Source organism: Sus scrofa, chromosome 9 (assembly GCF_000003025.6).
Source record: "Sus scrofa isolate TJ Tabasco breed Duroc chromosome 9, Sscrofa11.1, whole genome shotgun sequence".
In the NCBI taxonomy this organism is placed as follows: Eukaryota; Metazoa; Chordata; class Mammalia; order Artiodactyla; family Suidae; genus Sus; species Sus scrofa.
In genome coordinates this window covers 92087151-92104627 of record NC_010451.4, presented here as the reverse complement: position 1 = coordinate 92104627, position 17477 = coordinate 92087151, and the positions used below count along the sequence as shown (strand labels likewise).

At 39.8% G+C, this 17477-nt stretch overlaps 1 protein-coding gene across 1 annotated transcript; it reads right to left on the bottom strand.

The window, feature by feature from the left end:
* Positions 294-16219, bottom strand: MALSU1 (mitochondrial assembly of ribosomal large subunit 1). Its single transcript, XM_021063453.1, has 4 exons — positions 15937-16219; positions 14544-14722; positions 2625-2706; positions 294-509 (listed from the first exon to the last, which is right to left on the bottom strand). Exons 1-4 carry the CDS (start codon positions 16190-16192, stop codon positions 322-324), a joined length of 705 nt encoding a protein of 234 aa, XP_020919112.1. The 5' UTR covers positions 16193-16219; the 3' UTR covers positions 294-321.

Genomic DNA, 17477 nt, shown 5'->3' with positions numbered 1-17477 from the left:
TTTTATTTTTTTTAATTTTTGGTTATACCATTCTACAGAATAAGATTTAATCTTAAAATTAACCTCTGAGCAAAGAACTCAAGTAAAACAGAGGGGCCAATACAACCTCTAGGAAATCCTGCTAGAATCTCAGGACTATTTTATATTACATTAATTTTAGTTTGAATGTATTGATTCTTGGTGTGAGAATAAGCTTATTTACCTACAATTTCTATGAGTCATTTTGGATAGGTGCCCATAGATAGATAGGACTTGTTTTGATAGGAATTATAAGAAATGACCAATTCCAAATCTGCAATGACTAAAGCAGTTCATACCATTTTATTCACATTTGAACTCCACAGGAGTCAGGGATGAAGCATCATCTTCTATTCCAAGAATGAAGTCTTCAGGTAAGGTCTCAGGTGCTATCTGAGCTAACTGATCATCATAAGAACGTAGGGTCCATAATTTCTCTAATTCATAGATTTCTCTGGTTTCTGGAAGCATCAAATGAATCACCATGCTGCCTATCAAGGACAGATAAAAGTTAAAATGAAGAAGCAGTTCATTTGCTTTCACCTTGTGATCTCAACTTCTGTGACAATTAGAACTGTGCTTCTCAAAGTGTGAACCCCAGATTAGCATTATCTGGGAACTTCTTAGAAGTGCAAATTGTGGACACCATCCAGCAAAAATACCACAGAGGTGATGCTGTGCTTTTCTCAGTGCATCACACATGAGGTACGACGTGAACTTTATCCACATGACTAATGGTGGGATCTGTCAAGTTTCTTTGCGGAGATAGTTTGCCATGGGTATCAAATTTCTATACATCCTGTGAGCAGAGCACTAACAGCCTTTTGTTCTGCACTAGATTTTCGAGAGTTTGGTGAATATCCTCACGTCTGCTGCCTCCCTGCTGAGCAAAGGGCAGGTTTGCTTACAACAGTGGTTCTCAATGAGGGTCATTTTGTGCTTTCACAGTTGGGTGTGGAGAAGGGATACTGCAAAATATCCTAAAAGGCACAGAATATTCCTCCCCACCCACATGACCTGGCTCAAATTGTTAAAGTGACAAGGCTGAGAAACTGGCCTGTATAGCCTTGGCAGTAAAGGCATCTTCCACCAGAACGAATGCAGGCCTATTTCCGGCGCATGATAAAAGATGTTCTCTTAGAACTTTGTATGCAGGTGTCACCTGGTCCTGGGTTGCTCAAGGAAGCTGGGTTGCTGCTTGATGCTGGCTATGGCTATTACTGAGTAACAAAGTGCTTCATCTAACCCAGAAATAGTCTTGGGCCTTTTACCAATGTCCATGAAACTGGCTGAGAAACTTCTTAGCTTGCAAGTAAGATAACACCTCAGCCCCTTTACAGTTCTTCAGTTATTAATTTCCCCTTTGTAGTAAGTATCTTGTAGGGAGGTACCTTGAAATTATGTATACATTAATATGTATGGTTTTTTGGTTTGTTTTTGTCTTGGGGGCCATACCCACAGCATATGGAGGTTCCCAGACTAGGAGTCTAATCGGAGCTGTAGCTGCCAGCCTACGCCACAGCCATAGCCATGCCAGATCCAAGCCGAGTCTGCAGCCTACACCACAGCTCATGGCAACACTGGATCCTTAACTGACAGAGCGAGCCCAGGGATTGAACCCACAACCTCATGGTTCCTAGTCGGATTCGTTTCCACTGTGCCAGGACAGGAACTCGTGTGTGTGTGTGTGTGTTTTTCTTTTTTTTTTTTTTTCTTTTTTCTTTATAGGGCTGCACCTGCAGCATATGGAAGTTCCCAGGCTAGGAGCTGAATTGGAGTTGCAGCTGCCAACCTCCACCACAGCCACTCGGGATCCAACCCACATCTGTAAACTGCACCAGTTAACACTGGATCCTTAACCCACTGAGCGAGGCCAGGGATCAAACCGACATCCTCATGGATACTAGTCAGGTTAGTTACCACTAAGCCACAATGGGAACTCGAATATGTATATATTAATACCCCAATTTGTTAAGTCTTTTCAAAATTCCAGTTCTCTCTTTTTTTGGGGGGGGAGGCCACTCCTGTGGCATATGGAAGTTCCCAAGCTAGGGGTTGAATCCGAGCTTCAGCAACACCAGAGCCACAGCAACACAGGATCTAAGCTGCATCTGCAGCCTACTCTGCAACTTGTGGCAACATGGGATCCTTAACCCACTGAGCAAGGCCAGGGATGGAACCTGAATCCTCATGGAAACTAGTCAGGTTCTTACCAATGAGCTACAATGGCAACTCCCAGTCCTCTGTTCTTGTCTTTCCTATGTCTAGAATGTCCTTCACCTTATCTGAGTTATTTAAGAACAAGAGTATGTGCACCCCAAGGCACCTTCTACTACCATTAAGGGATCTCTCCCATCTCTCCAATGTTAGCCATCCTGTTCTCCTCCAGGTTTCTGACCTATATGGCTACTTATATACACACTGGGTTAGGTGAGGATTTCACACATGAATAAGACCCACCTGGGTTATAGCTAAATAAAACTTCAACACATTTCAAACATTTTATATAGAAAAATATTCAGATCGCTATCCCTTTACAATGGAAAATAGGTCAAGATTAGCACAGTATCAAAAATTTATCTGTAGAATATGCCAAGAGAACTTACCAAAGTCCACACAGAGCCAGTTGTCAGTGTCCTTCCCTTCAATCTTAACATGAGGCTCGCTTTCACGTCTCAGGTATTTGTACTGAAAAAAGCCAGGTCATATATTAAAGGGAGAGAGGCTGGGGGAAATCTCTGTTCTGAGGTTCTGGGGATATTTTTCTTGGTCTTCATTTGGGAACTAATTTATTCATTCTTCATAGCTATACTATGCCCCTAATAAGGGAGAAATAGTTTCCTACATTATATCCTACTCACTTCCTATGCCTCTCTCTTGAATACTCTGGCCTAAACCCTTTGGACAGGCCACTTCAGTCACTCACCAAAGTGTCTGAGGCAGACAGGCATAAGCTCACTCAATATCCAGTTCTCACCTATGTCAATCCCTTATGTCCACCCCAGCTTCCCTGCACTCTCAGGGGAAGCAGATGCTGCCTTCCTGTTTTAAGGCTAAGTCAGTTCTAATGATTCCATTTCACCCTCCTTCATGACAATGTTAATGGGATTTTATCACCCCATATCTTTGGTAATGATAGAGCCCATGAATGGTCTAAAACAACACATACTAATATTGGAAAAAATACTCTATAAACTATTATGAGACAAGGACATTATATAATGATTAAAAACGTCAACCAACCAAGATGACATAACAATTATAAATATGCACCAAAAATCAGCTCCTAAACATATGAAACAAACATTCACACAACTGAATAGATAAATAGATGGTAACCCAGTAATATAGGAGACTCAATACTCCCGTCTTCATTAATGGATAAAACAACCAGAATGTAGAAATAGAACTGGAACATTACAGACCAACTGGGCTTAATGGACATTAACAGAACATTGTACCCAACAACAGCATAATACCACATTTTTTCTCTAGTGCACTTGGAACACTCTCCAGGATAGGTCATACGTTAGGCCATAAAACAAGTCTTAATAAAATTAAAGACTGCATAAATATAAAAGATTTTTCTGATCATAATAAAATGAACTAGAATTCAATAGAAGGAAAATTAGAAAATCCACAAATACACAGGAATAAAACAATTGTTTTATTACTTTAAACAACTGGTTGAAGAAATCAAAGGAAATTAGAAAGTATCTTGTGGCAAATGAGCTTGTGGGATTCTGTGAGAGCAGTAGTAAGAAAACTTATAGTTATACATGCTTACACACACAAAAAGTTCCCAAATTGGGAGTTCATCAGTTGCCTAGCAGTTAAGGATTTGGCATTGTCACTGCTGTGGCTTGGGTTTGATTCCTGGGCCAGAAACTTACAAATGCTGTGGGTGCAGCCAAAAAAAAAAAAAATCCCAAATCAACAACATAAATTCACACCCTTAAGAACTAGGAAATGAAGAACAAATTAAACTGATAGCTGACAAAATAAAGAAAATCAATGAAAATCAAAAATTTTGAAAATCTTCAAAAAGATCAACACTGAAAAAAAAATCCAAATAACAAAAATCAGAAACGAGATGTTACTTAGAAAAATAACCAAATTGGAAAACCCAGAATAAATGGACAAATTCCTATAAACATACAACATACCAAGCCAGAATCATAAAGAATAGAATGTACGACTAAGTCTATTCAATAATAGTGACAGGTTTGGGTCAGTTACTAATCAGAAAACACCCAACACAATTATATTTCAAAGAAAGGGTTGGGTCAGAGAAGAACAACACAGAAAGGAAGGAAAGATAAAACCTCCCAAAGAAAAGCTCTGGACCATACAGCTTCACTGGTGAATTCTACTGAATATTTAAACTTACACAAATTTTTCTCAAACTCTTCCAAAAAACTTACAAGAGGTAATACTTCCTCATTCTACGGGAGTAGTACTACCCTGATACCAAGGCCAGACAAAAGACACTACAAGAAAGGAAAACTACCTACCAATACGCTTTGTAAACACTGATGCAAAAATCTTCAATGAAATACCAGCAAACTGAAGTCAAAACCACGTTAAAAGAAACATATACTGGAGTTCCTGCTATGGCGCAGTGGGTTAAGGGTCCAGCGTTGTCTCTACAGTGGCACAGACTCAATCTCTGGCCTGGTACAGTGGGTTAAGGATCCGACATTGCCACAGCTGTAGCATAGGTTGTGGCTGTGACTGAGATTCAATCCCTAGCCTGGGAATTTCCATATAATGTGGGTACAGCCAAAAAAAAAAAAAAAGAATTATTTACCATGACCACATGGGATTTATTCCTGGAATGTAAGGAAGATTCCACATGAAAATCAATATGAAAGCACCACAATAACAAAATGAAGGACCATCGGATCATCTCAAATTTATGAGAAAAAAGCATGTGACAAAATTCAACACACTTTAATGATACTCGACAAGGATTAAAAACCTACCTCAAGATAATACAGGCTATGCTACTGCTGTTGCTGCTGAAGGTCCTGTAACCCTGCACAGCTCACCACCTTCACCTCCCCAGGAGTCACAGCCACTGCCAAGGGCCCTGTGACCAGGCACCTCCAGACGCCACCCATTGCCGCACTTTCCTGGAAGCACATGTGGGCTGTGCACCTGCACACCCACATATCAAGGGGATCATGGCCTACACACGCTGAAGAAAGACAGTAAGCATCTAAACCAAAAACAGCCCTCATTCCAAAAAAATTGGTAAACCCACACAAGCTAACCAGGGATGCTCCTGCATATAAATACCCCTCCAAAACTATTATAATTGTTTCCCCTAAACTCACAGAGTAAGAGAAAGATAAGCAAAATGAACAAGCAGAGGAACCATTCCCAGTTAAAAGAACATGAAAAGTATCCTGAAAGCAAACAATGCAACAGACCTCTTCAGTCTAACAGATACCAAGTTCAAAAGGAGATAATGAAAATAGGAATTAAGAAAGGCTAAAAATGCAGATTAATGAGAATAGGAACTAGAAACTAAAAGGAGGAGCCAAGAAAAAATAGAAAATTCTTTTGCCAAGATGAAAGCTGAGCTAAAGGCAAAATAAATAATGCAGAGAAACAAAAAAGTAACTTTGTACGAGAGGAGAAAGGAAATCATGCAATCAGGGCAACAGACAGCCAAATAGAAAAAAAAAAAAAAAAAAAAAAAAGAAAGCAAGCAATATAAGAAATATACAGGATAACATAAAGTGTGCCAATCCACACATAATAAGGATCCCAGAAGGAGAATAAAGAGAAAAAGGGATTGAAAATGTATCTGAAGAAATTACGGCTGAAAACTTTTCAAATCTAAAGAAGGAAACATATCCAGATACAGGCAGCAAAGTGGGTCCTAAACAAGATGAACCCAGAGACCCACACCAAGATACACTGTAATCAAAATGGCAAAAGTTAAAGAGAGGATTCTAAAAGCATCAAGAGAAAAAGTAATTTACAAGGAAACCTTTACAAGGCTATCATCATTTCTCTACCAAAATACTGCAGGACAGAAGGGAGTGGCAAGGTATATGCAAAGTTCTGAAAGGGCAAAATCTGCGACCTAGAATACCCTACCCAGCAAGATTATCATTTAAAATAGGAGTAGAAATAGGAGTTCCCATCATGGATCAGTGGTTAATGAGTCCAACTAGGAACCATGAGGTTGTGGGTTCGATCCCTGGCATTGCTCAGTGGGTTAAGGATCCGGTGTTGCCGTGAGCTGTGGTGTAGATCACAGACATGGCTCAGATCCCATGTTGTTGTTGTGGTGGCATAGGCCGGTGGCTAGAGCTCCAATAAGACCCCTAGCTTGGGAACCTCCATATGCCATGAGTGTGGCCCTAGAAAAGACAAAAAAAAAAAAAAAAAAAAAAAAAAGAAATAAAGAATTTCTCAGACAAGCAAAAACTAAAAGAATACAGTAATACTTAACCTATTTTTTCTCTTCTTTTTTTTTTAAGGGCATATGAAAGTTCCCAGGCTAGGAGTTGAACTGGAGTTGCAGCTTCTGACCTATGCCACAGCCATAGCCATGCCAGTTCTGAGCTGCATCTGTGATTTACACCACAGCTCATGGCAACACCAGATCCTTAACCCACTGAACAAAGCCAGGGATTGAACCAGCATCCTCATGGATACTAGTCAGGTTCTTAAACCACTGAACCACAATGGGAACTCTGACTAAACTATTATAAAAGAAATATTAAAAGGTCTCCTCTAAATACAAAAGAAAGAAGATATAGGATGGAAGGAAATTAGAATTGGAAAGTAATCACCTAAATAAACCAGTATACAGATCAAAAAGAAAAAAAAAACTATATGTGAAAGCAATGATAACACAAGGAAGAGCAAAAGGATAAACATGAAGATGTAAAAAAAAAAAGGACATCAAAATCATAAAACGCAGGGAAGGAAAGTAAGAAAACAGGCTCGGGAGTTACCTGTGGTGCAGCGGAAAGGAATCCAAATAGTAACCATGAGGTTGCAGGTTCAATCCCTGGCCATGCTCAGTGGGTTAAGGATCCAGCGTTGCTGTGAGCTGTGGTGTAGGTCACAGACATGGCTTGGATCCTGAGTTGCTGTGGCTGTGGCGTAGGCCTGCGGCTACAGCTCCAATTCGACCCCTAGCCTGGGAACCTCCATATGCCATGGGTGCGGCCCTAAAAAGCAAAAAGCAGAAAAAAAAAAAGAAAACAAAACAAAACACAGGCTTTTACAAACAGTAGATTCACAAAAACCAAAAAGGACACAATAGTAAAATAAAGGAAATCATCCAAGCACAAAAACAAAAAAAACAAAGAAGAAACACAGCACCAAGGGGAAGACAAAGTTTAAAATGGCAATAAACACATATGTATCAATAATTAGCTTAAGTAGCGATGGACTGAATGTTCCAATCAAAAGACAGGGTGGCAGACTAGATTAAAAAAAAAAAACAAGAGTCTACAATATGCTGCCTACAAGAGACCCACCTTAGGGCAAAAGACACACATAGACTGCAGGTGAGGGGATGGAAAAAGATATTTCATGCAAAAATAAATGACAAGAAAGTGAGAGTTGCAATACTCATATCAGACAAAATAGACTTTAAAACAAAGACCATAAATAAAAAGGACATTATTAATTATAAAAGGATCAATTCAAAACCAGGATATTATACTTGTCAACATTTATGCACCTAATATAGAAACACCCAAACACATAAAAAACAAAATACTAATAAAGGGAGAAATTGATAGGAATACAATAATAACAGGAGACTTTAACACCCCACTCACATCAATGAACAGATCCTCTAGACAGAAAATCAATAAGGCAACAGTGACCCTGAATGAGAAAAATAAAACAGACTTAATTGATATTTTCATGACATTACATCCAAAAAAATCAGAATATACATTCTTTTCAAGTGCACATGGACCATTCTCTAGGACTGGCCACATTCTAGGGCACAAAAATAACCTCAGCAAATTTAAGAGTACAGGAATTATTTCAAGCGTCTTCTCTGACCACAACAGCATGAAACTAGAAATCAACCACAGGAAGAGAAATGAGAAAAAAAAAATTATATGGCGACTAAATATGCTACTAAAAAATGAATGGGTAAATAAGGAAATCAAAACAGAAATTAAAAAATACCTTGAGGCTAATAACAAATACACCATACAAAGTCTATGGGATGCTGCAAAAGCAGTTCTTAGTGGGAAGTTTACAGTGATACAGGCCTTCCTCAAAAAAACAAAACAACCCAACCCACACCTAAAAGAATTAGAAAAAGAAGAACAAACAAAACCTAAAGTCAGTAGAAGCAAGGACATAATAAAGATTAGAAAGGAAATAAATATAATACAGATTTAAAAACAATAGAAAAAAATTAATAAAACCAAGAACTGGTCCTTTGAAAGGGTAAACAAACTGACAAACCTCTGGACACATATGTTAAGGAGAAAAGAGAGATAATACAAATAAATAAATTAAAAAAAGAAATCTCAACTGATACTGTAGAAATAACCAAAAAACATAAGAGAATAGTATGAACAATTATATGTCAACAAATTTGACAACCTAGAAGAACTTTCTAGAAACATACAGCCCACCAAAACTGAATCAAGAAGAAGTAGACAATTTGAGCAGACCAATCACTAGGACTGAAATATGTAATGTAAAAAAATCCTGGAGTTCCCGTTCTGGCTCAGTGGGTTAAGAACCTGACATAGTGTCCATGAGGATGCAAGTTCAATTCCTGGCCTTGCTCAGTGGGTTAAGGATCTGGCGTTACTGCAAGCTGTGGCATAGGTCACAGATGTGGCTCAGATCTGGTGTTGCTACGGTGTAGAAGGATCCAGCAATAACTCTGATTTGACCCCTAGCCCAGGAACTTCTATATGGAGTAGGTGAGACCATTAAAAAAAAAAAACGAAAAAACTCTCTTCAAACAGAAGTCCAGGACCAAATGGCTTCACAGGTGAATTCTACCAACCATATAAAGAAGAACTTATACCAATACTTTTCAAACTCTTCGAAAAGACTGAAGAGGAGGGAACACCCCCTAAAAACATTCTATGAAGCCACCATCACCCTAATTTCAAACCAGACAAAAATACCATCAAAAAAGAAAATGATAGGCCAATATCTTTAATGAATATACATGCAAAAATTCCTGGAGTAGGAGAAAAATATCTGCAAATGATGTAACCAACAAGGACTTAGTCTACAGAATATACAAACAACTCATACAATTCAACCAAAAAACAAGGAAAAACCCATCAAAAATTGGACAAAAAACCCAAACAGACATTTCTCCAAAGACAGACAGATGGCCAGTAGGCACATGAAAAGATGCTCAAAATCACTAATTATTAGAGAAATGCAAATCAACACTAAAATGAGGTATCATCTCATACCAGTCAGAATGGCCATCATAATAAGCCCACAAATAACAAGTGCTGGAGATGGTGTAGAGAAAAGGGAAACTTCCAATACTACTGGTGGGAATGTAAAATGGCACAACCACTGTGGAAAACAGTATAGTGGTTCCTCGGAAAACTAACTATAGAATTACAATATGGAGTTCCCGTCATGGTGCAGTGGAAACGAATCCAACTAGGAACCATGAGGTTGAGGGTTCGATCCCTGGCCTCACTCAGTGGTTTGAAGATATGGTGTTGCTGTGAGCTGTGCTGTAGGTTGCAGACACAACCTGGATTTGGCATTGCTGTGGCTGTGTCATAGGCCAGCATCGACAGCTCTGATTAGACCCCTAGCCTGGGAACCTCCATATGTTGTGGGTGTGGCCCTAAAATGCAATAAATAAATAAATAAATAAAATAAAGACTTTGGAGTTCCTGCTGTGGTGTGACAGGATTGATGATGTTTCTGGAGTGCTGGAATGAGGTTCAATCCCCAGCCTGCCACAGTGGGTTAAGGATCTGGCACTGCCACAGCTGCAGCAGTGGTCACAACTGCAACTTGGATCTTATCCCTGGCCCAGGAACTCCACATGCCTCCGGGCAGCCAAAAAAAAAAAAAAAAAATGAAACTGAGATACTTTGTTACACAGCAGAACCTGGCACAACACTGTACATCATACACAATCATATAAAATCAACTATAATTTTTAAAAACCCTTCTAAAGATAATAAAGGCCATATATGAAAAGGCCACAGCTATTAGTTATCATCATACTCAATGGCAAGAGACTGAAAGTTTTCCTTCCAAGATCAGGAATTCATCAATGTTATAGGATATTAAATCAATACCCCCAAATCAACTGCATTTCTATACACTTAGTAAGCAGCCTGAAAAGGAAATTAAGAAAAAAATAACATTTACAAGAGAATCAAAAAGGATAAAATACTTAGAAATAAATATAAGAATGGAGACAAGACTTATACACAGAAAACTACAAAACATCTCTAAAGACTACACCAACGATCAGACACTCTGTATCCATGAATTGGAAGACATCAGTCCTCAGCTACAGATTCAACACAATCAATCCCTATCAAAATCCCAATGATTTTTTTTTTTTTGTAGAAATAGAAAAAGCCATCCTGAAATTTATATGTAATCTAAAGTTCCCTGGTGGCCTGGCGGTTAAGGATGTGGCATTGTCACTGCTGTGGAGCAGGTTCATTCCCTGGCCTGGGAATGCTTGCATGCTGTGGGTGTGGCAAAAAAAAAAAAAAGTAATCTAGAGGGACCTCAAACTTCCTAATTTAAAAACTTTCTACAAAGCTACAATAATCAAAACAGAGATTGATAAACATCAATGGAATAAAATAAAGAGCTCATATGGTCAAAAGATTTTCAACAAGGGTAGCAAGTCTATTCAGTAGGTATAGGGAGCCTTTTCAACAAATGGTTGTGGGAAAACTAGCTCTCTACATGCATGGGAATGAAGTTGGCATCTTATCTTACATTATTTGCAAAAACTAACTCAAAAACTACCAAAGACCCAAACATGAGACCTAAGATTATAAAATAAACAAATGGGACATAATTAAACTTAAAAGCTTTTGCACGGCAAAGGAAACCATAAAAACAACAACAGTCAACAACAAAAAGACAACCCACAGAATGAGAGAGAATCTTTGCAAATGAAGCAACCAACAAGGAATTAACCTCCAAAATATACAAACTTCTAATGCAGCTCAACAACAAAAATAAACAACCCAACTGAAAAATGGGCACAAGACCTAAATAACATTTCTCCAAAGAAGACAGGTGGCCATCAGGCACAAGAAAAGAGCGGAACATCACTAATTATTAGAGAAATGCAAATCAACACTGTAATGAGGTATCACCTCACACTGCACAGAATGGCCATTATCAAATTTTACCAACAATAAATGTTGAAGAGGTCGTGAAGAAAAGGAAACCCTCCTACACTGTTGGTGGGAATGTAAACTGGTACACCCCCTATGGAAAGCAGTACTGAGGTTCCTCAAAAAACTAAACAGAACTACCAAATGATCCTGCAATCCCACTTTTGGCCATATATCCAAAGTAAACAGTAATTTGAAAAGATACAGCACCTCAAGTTCACAGCAGCACTATTTACAAAAACCAAGCAATGTAAATGTCCACTGAAAGAGGAACACATAAAGAAGATACGGCACATATATACAATGAAATATTACTCAGCCATTAAAAGAACAAAATAATGCCATTTGCAGCAACATAGATGGAACTTAACATTATACCAAGTGAAGCAAGTCAGACAGAGAAAGATTAAACACCATATAATATCACTTATGTCTGGTATCTAAATAAGAATGATACAGAAGTTCCTGTTGTGGCATAGTGGTTAACGAATCTGACTAGGAACCATGAGGTTGAGGGTTCGATCCCTGGCCTTGCTCAGTGGGTTAAGGATCCGGTGTTGCCGTGAGCTGTGGTGTAGGTTGCAGACGCGGCTCAGATCTGGCATGGCTGTGGCTCTGGCATAGGCCAGCGACTACAGCTCCGATTAGACCCCTAGCCTGGGAACCTCCATATGCCCGCGGGAGCAGCCCTAGAAAAGACAAAAAAAAAAAAAAAGAATGATACAAATGAACTTATTTACAAAACGGAAACAGACTCACAGGCTTCAAAAACAACTACGGTTATCAAAAGGGACAAGTCTGGGGAAGGGATGGTGGAGGTTTGGGATTGGCATATGCACACTGTTGTATATGGAACAGATGGTCAGCAGAGGTCTGCTATATAGCATAGGGAACTCTACCCGATATTCTATTATAATCTTTATAGGAAAAGAATCTACAAAAGAATGGATATGTGTGTATGCGTAACTGAATCATTATGTTGTACAGTAGAAATTATCATAACGTTGTAAATCAACTATCCTTCGATAAAACTTTAAAAATCTAGGGAAAAAAACTCTTAGGAGAAAACACAGCGGAAAAGCTTCAGGACACTGGATTTGGCAATGATTTACTGGATATGACATCACAGACAACAATAACAAAAAAAATTAAAATATTTTATGCATCTAAGGACACTATCAACCAAGTAAGAGGGCAAACTACAGAATGGGAGAAAATATTTGTGAGTTGTATATTTGATATGAGATTTAAATCCAGAATATACAGAGGACACCTACTACTTCAATAAAAAAACAACTAACCTGATTAAAACATGGGCCAAGGACTTGGAATAGGCATTTCTCCAAAGACACACTAAAGCCAATAAACACTGGAAAGATGCTCAATATCTTTAATTATTAGGGAAATGCAAAACAAAACCACAAGGAGATACCACTTCACATCCATTAGGGTTACTATTATCAACAAACCAGAAAACAATAAGTGGCAAAGATGTGGAGAAAATGAAACCCTTATGCACTGCAGGTGAGAATGTAAAGTGGTGCAGCTACTTGGTAAAAGAATATCATTCTTCAAAAAACTGAACAGAGAATTACCATGATATGGCAATGCTACCTCTGAAATTAAAAGCAGTGATCTGAACAGCGATTTCTACCCTCGTGTTTATAGCAGCATTATTCACAGTACTCTAAAGGTGGGAGCAATCCAAATGCCCATCAATGGGTAAACAAGATATTAAAATATTCAGCCTTAAAAAGAAGATACATGATGAATCTTGAAAACATTATGCTAAGTGAAATACGCCCGCCACATAGGGACAAATAGCGTATGATTCCACTCATGGAGGTCCTTAGCATAGTCAAATTCTTAGAGACAGAAAGCAGAATGAAAAACATTCTGGAGATGGATGGTAGCAATGGTTGCACAACAGTGTGAATGTAACTAAGGCCACTTAACTGTACACCTAAAATGGTTACAATGTTAAATTTTATGTTATATATATTTTACCACAGAAAATACTAAAAAATCTTTCCTGACCTTGCATTTTCCCCCTTCTCATCTAAAGTTTTTGAAAAAGTAATTTCTATTTCCTTCCCTCTTGCTGTTCCACAGAAACTTCTCTGAAAAACCTCTCATTCTTTTTTTAAAACCCCACGTCCAATGATCACTTGTAAGTCTTCATCTTACTCTGTCCTACTATTACACTTGACAGAGACCCTGTGATACTGTCTTCTAACTTCTCCATGCCTTCTAAGTTCCCTTTGTCTCTCCAACCAGCCCTCTTTCTTTTGAATCTTCCTTTGTTCTTCTATGCTGTATCAGAATTTTGTTCTCAAACCCCTTATTCTACCACCCTTCTCTAGGCAATCCCACCTGTTCTTTTGTCTTAACTGCCCCTCTCTGGTCAATTTTCAAAAAAGAAAATTGGTGAAAGAAGTATGTTACCCTCTAGAGTGGCATCAGAATCAGCTTCCAAGTACATTTTCTTCCTCATTCTTATTCCTATCTCATCTAGTTGGAAAATGAACTGCTTTCTCCCTCCTTCAGTAGATGTGTGAATTCAGAGAGCAACTAAATCTTTTCTATTTCTGTCTTCTCAATACCCAGCACAGTGCTTGGGAACACTGGACATGTGCAAACATTTGAGCTAAACTCTAGGCCAGCACTATCCAATAGAACTTTCTGCAACTATGGAAATGTTTTATATGTGTGCTGTCCAGTATGGTGGTCATTAGCCACATATGGCCACCATGCTCCTGAAATGTGGCTAGTACAACCGAAGAACTGAATTTTAAATTTTAATTTATATAATTAAATAGCCGCATGGGGCTAGTGGGTGCCACACTGGACAGTTCTGCTCTAGATTTCCCTCTGGGTTATTTATACTGTCTTCTGGTCTGCCTCCAGTTATTTTTTCACTATTTTTTTCCTTGGGGCCATGAAAGACAAGAACTTGAAATATCCTGACTCACTAAAGATGGATATTCATTCCTCTAATTTTCACTATCAAAGAGCATAAAACACTTGTGCAAATTCTGGAAATCTGGGAATTTTTATATAACCTCATGTGACAGGTTTAGTTTTTAAGTGTTTCTCTTCAGCCTGATGCAATAACACTATTCCATTAAGTTAATGGTTCCAAAAAAAAAGAAAGCATCCTACCATTTTCACAATGTAGTGGGCCATGGCATGTAAGTGCCGAGTGGAAGTTCCGCTACAGATCACAAAGTAATCAGTATATTTCATTTCTGGAGGAACCTTGATCACACAAATGTCTCTTGCATTTTCTTGCCTCAGAAGTGAAACCAGCATATCGATGTCAAACTTGGGACCAGTATGATCTGAAATGCACAAAGATTTGCTTGTGTCAGGTGGCCAAGACAGAAACTAAATGCATCCAGAGGTGCAGGCAGCTCACAGGGAAACTGCTCCTCTTTGAGGATGTCTGGGTCTTATATGTTTTGAAAAACAGCAGGGTCCAGGCCTCCTAGAAGCTGAACCTGGGCTATGGTCTCCTGTAATACCCCTCAACTTTCATGGGAAGGGTGCTCAGGTCAGACAGCCACCACACATCCTTTCCTATTAGCACATGCAAATAGAACTATTAGCAACAACAGCTTTCCGTTCTAGTGCTTGATGAAATGAGGTATACAGTTCAAGCAGAGAACTGCTATACAAAGAGAGAAAAACAGGAGCACAATTTGGGGAGGTGGTAGTATCTTGGGGCATCTTAAATTGAATCTCAGCCATAAAGGGTCACAGAACTAGAACTGTGAACAGGAAGGGCTCTTAGGTAGTAGTATCTGGTCCATAACCTTCATTTGAGAGAGAAACTGAGACCTAGCAGAGTACGTTTGTGGCCCCAAATCCATCAATGATCAGAGAGTTAAAATTTTAAGAACAATTCTCATTTTCAACTCTTAAGTTTTTCTTACAATGCCATTTGGGTTATGTAACAACTGATACGGTGAAAACCTTTTTTTTTTTTTTTTTTCTTTTTCTGTAGAGATTTAGATATTCTGTTTTTCACCTTGGAGAATTAGAGCCTGTGGATTTATAGCTCTCTTAAATTCTAAAGCTGACTCCCAAAGACCTAGGGGCTAAGTCCACCAAGATCTCTCCCTCTCATACTCTGGTCTTTCACAGATGTGATACGTTTACCATCTCTCAAGTTTCTAAAAACTTCTAATAATTACAGGATCTTAAATTAGCTCCATCTTAGCGCTTCTTACGCACCCCTCAGCCTCTAGCCCCTAGCTCTTCCTAAAAATCCTCACGCCCCAATACTCTCGACAAGTCCATTTCTCAGAACCCTAGGAAGGATGTAAAGGGGGATGAGAACAGCTACGTTGTGTGGCCAAGGGTCCGGGGGCGCCTGGGGTTTGCGAGACTTCAGTTCACCTCTTGGCCTCACTGCAAAATGCAAAGGTGGCGCCGACAACCTTTGTAGTCCCTTCCAGCTCTGCTCTGTAGTTTTGTGACCCAAAAGAAACGCATAAAGAGGGAAACCAGAGCCTCCTCGCCTGGAACACGGCTCCCTCCTCCTAGCCCGTACCTGCAGGGCCTGACTCCGGGCGCCCCTCGCCGGCTGTCCCCTGGATTCGCTCCTCCAGGCCCGGCACCCCGTGCAGGCCACGCTTGCGGCCAGGGGCCGAGCAGGCATGGCCGAGCGCTGGTCTCGCCGGAAGCTGTCCCACCGCCAGCTGCTGAAACCGGGGCCCCACGCTAACCGCAGGCCAGGCTCCAGGGTAAAGGGCCCGGCGCCAGAGAAGCGACCCGACCCGCCGCGCCAAGCTGCCGCCGGGCCACATCGCCGTCAAAGTGCGTCGACTCACCAGGCGGGGCTTAAGGGGGCTCTAGCGGGTCTGTGGCTTTCGATTGGCCAGGTCAGTGAGCCAGGGCCGGGAAAATAGACGTCATGAGCGTGGGTGTGGCCAGTGCCAGAAGGTGGGGCAGTGGGCGGAGTATGAAACCCAAGCGGGCGGAGGTCAGAGACCCGGAAGAATTTACTTAAGATTCGGTTTCTCAGGAGTCAAGAGACTCGTATTTCACTACTCACCTTACTTTGCCCTGCACAATAATGATGCACTGTGTCGTCCTTGTATTGTTTGTTTTTGTTGTTTTTTTTGACATCTCCGTTCATTAGAATGTAAACTGCGTGAAAGGAGAAATTTTTATTTTGTTTTTAACTGTTCGCTCACAGCGCGTAAAGCTTAAAGTACAGAAATTGCTGCTCTTGGTTAGTAAGGAATTAGGATTACCCCATTACCAAAAATGTTACCGAGATTCCCTTGCAAATTTGAAAGTCCATGAGGAAAATCAATTATTTTTGGCTACGATTGGGTAGGAGGCAGAGGTGTAAAAGACCATTTGGAAAACGTTCTAAGTAAGTCAGCCCTTCAGGTACACTCCCCGAAAGGAATTATGGCAATGAACTGCACTGTGGGGCCCACCTCGGTGAGAATAAGGAATACTGAGTTGCCCTTACAGTATTGAATCATAGGAGTTGAGAGGTGAAAGAGACCCAGGAAGGAAGAGTCACTGGCCTCGGGGCAAAATGGAACCACCTATTTCTAAAGTCCAGCTGGATCACTCCTGAAAGGAAGAGGCAAGTAGAAGGCAAATATCTCAAATGCCTAGAACAGTTCCAAGCACATAGTGGGTATTCCAGAGGCTTGATACATTATTTCTTTTAAAGAAATAATTCCAAGCATTACTTTTTAAAATTAAAAACTACAGAAACTAATATAAGCAACTGTGTGCACCACCACAAATATTGACAGTTGTCTCAAGTTATTTTTGAAAACAGGAAGAATAAAGTGCTAGAAAGTTGTTTCATCCTCTTTACTTCCATTTCCCCATAGGCATGGGTATGAACATGCTTCCCCCAGCATTTGCATTAGGTGTGTTTCCACTCTTTTATCTGAGCATCCCAAACCTGCTTTACCACTTGTATTTGCTGTCTCGTTTAATGGGTCATTGTCCCCCAAATTCACTGCATAATTTCCCTGAAACAACTATTCCATCATCAAATGCTGCTTATGCTACCTCTGAAATATTTTTTGAATCCAACTTATTGTCTTCATTCCCACTAAC

Bases quoted from the DNA above. Each gene is read 5' to 3' on its own strand.
- MALSU1 (XM_021063453.1), bottom strand. From the start codon at position 16,192: ATGTGGCCCGGCGGCAGCTTGGCGCGGCGGGTCGGGTCGCTTCTCTGG. The intron at 14,723-15,936 runs GTACGGGCTAGG...TGTGCATTTCAG, and splicing joins CCCGGAGTCAGGCCCTGCAG to ATCATACTGGTCCCAAGTTT. The intron at 2,707-14,543 runs GTAGGATGCTTT...GGCTTTTTTCAG, and splicing joins CCCACTACATTGTGAAAATG to TACAAATACCTGAGACGTGA.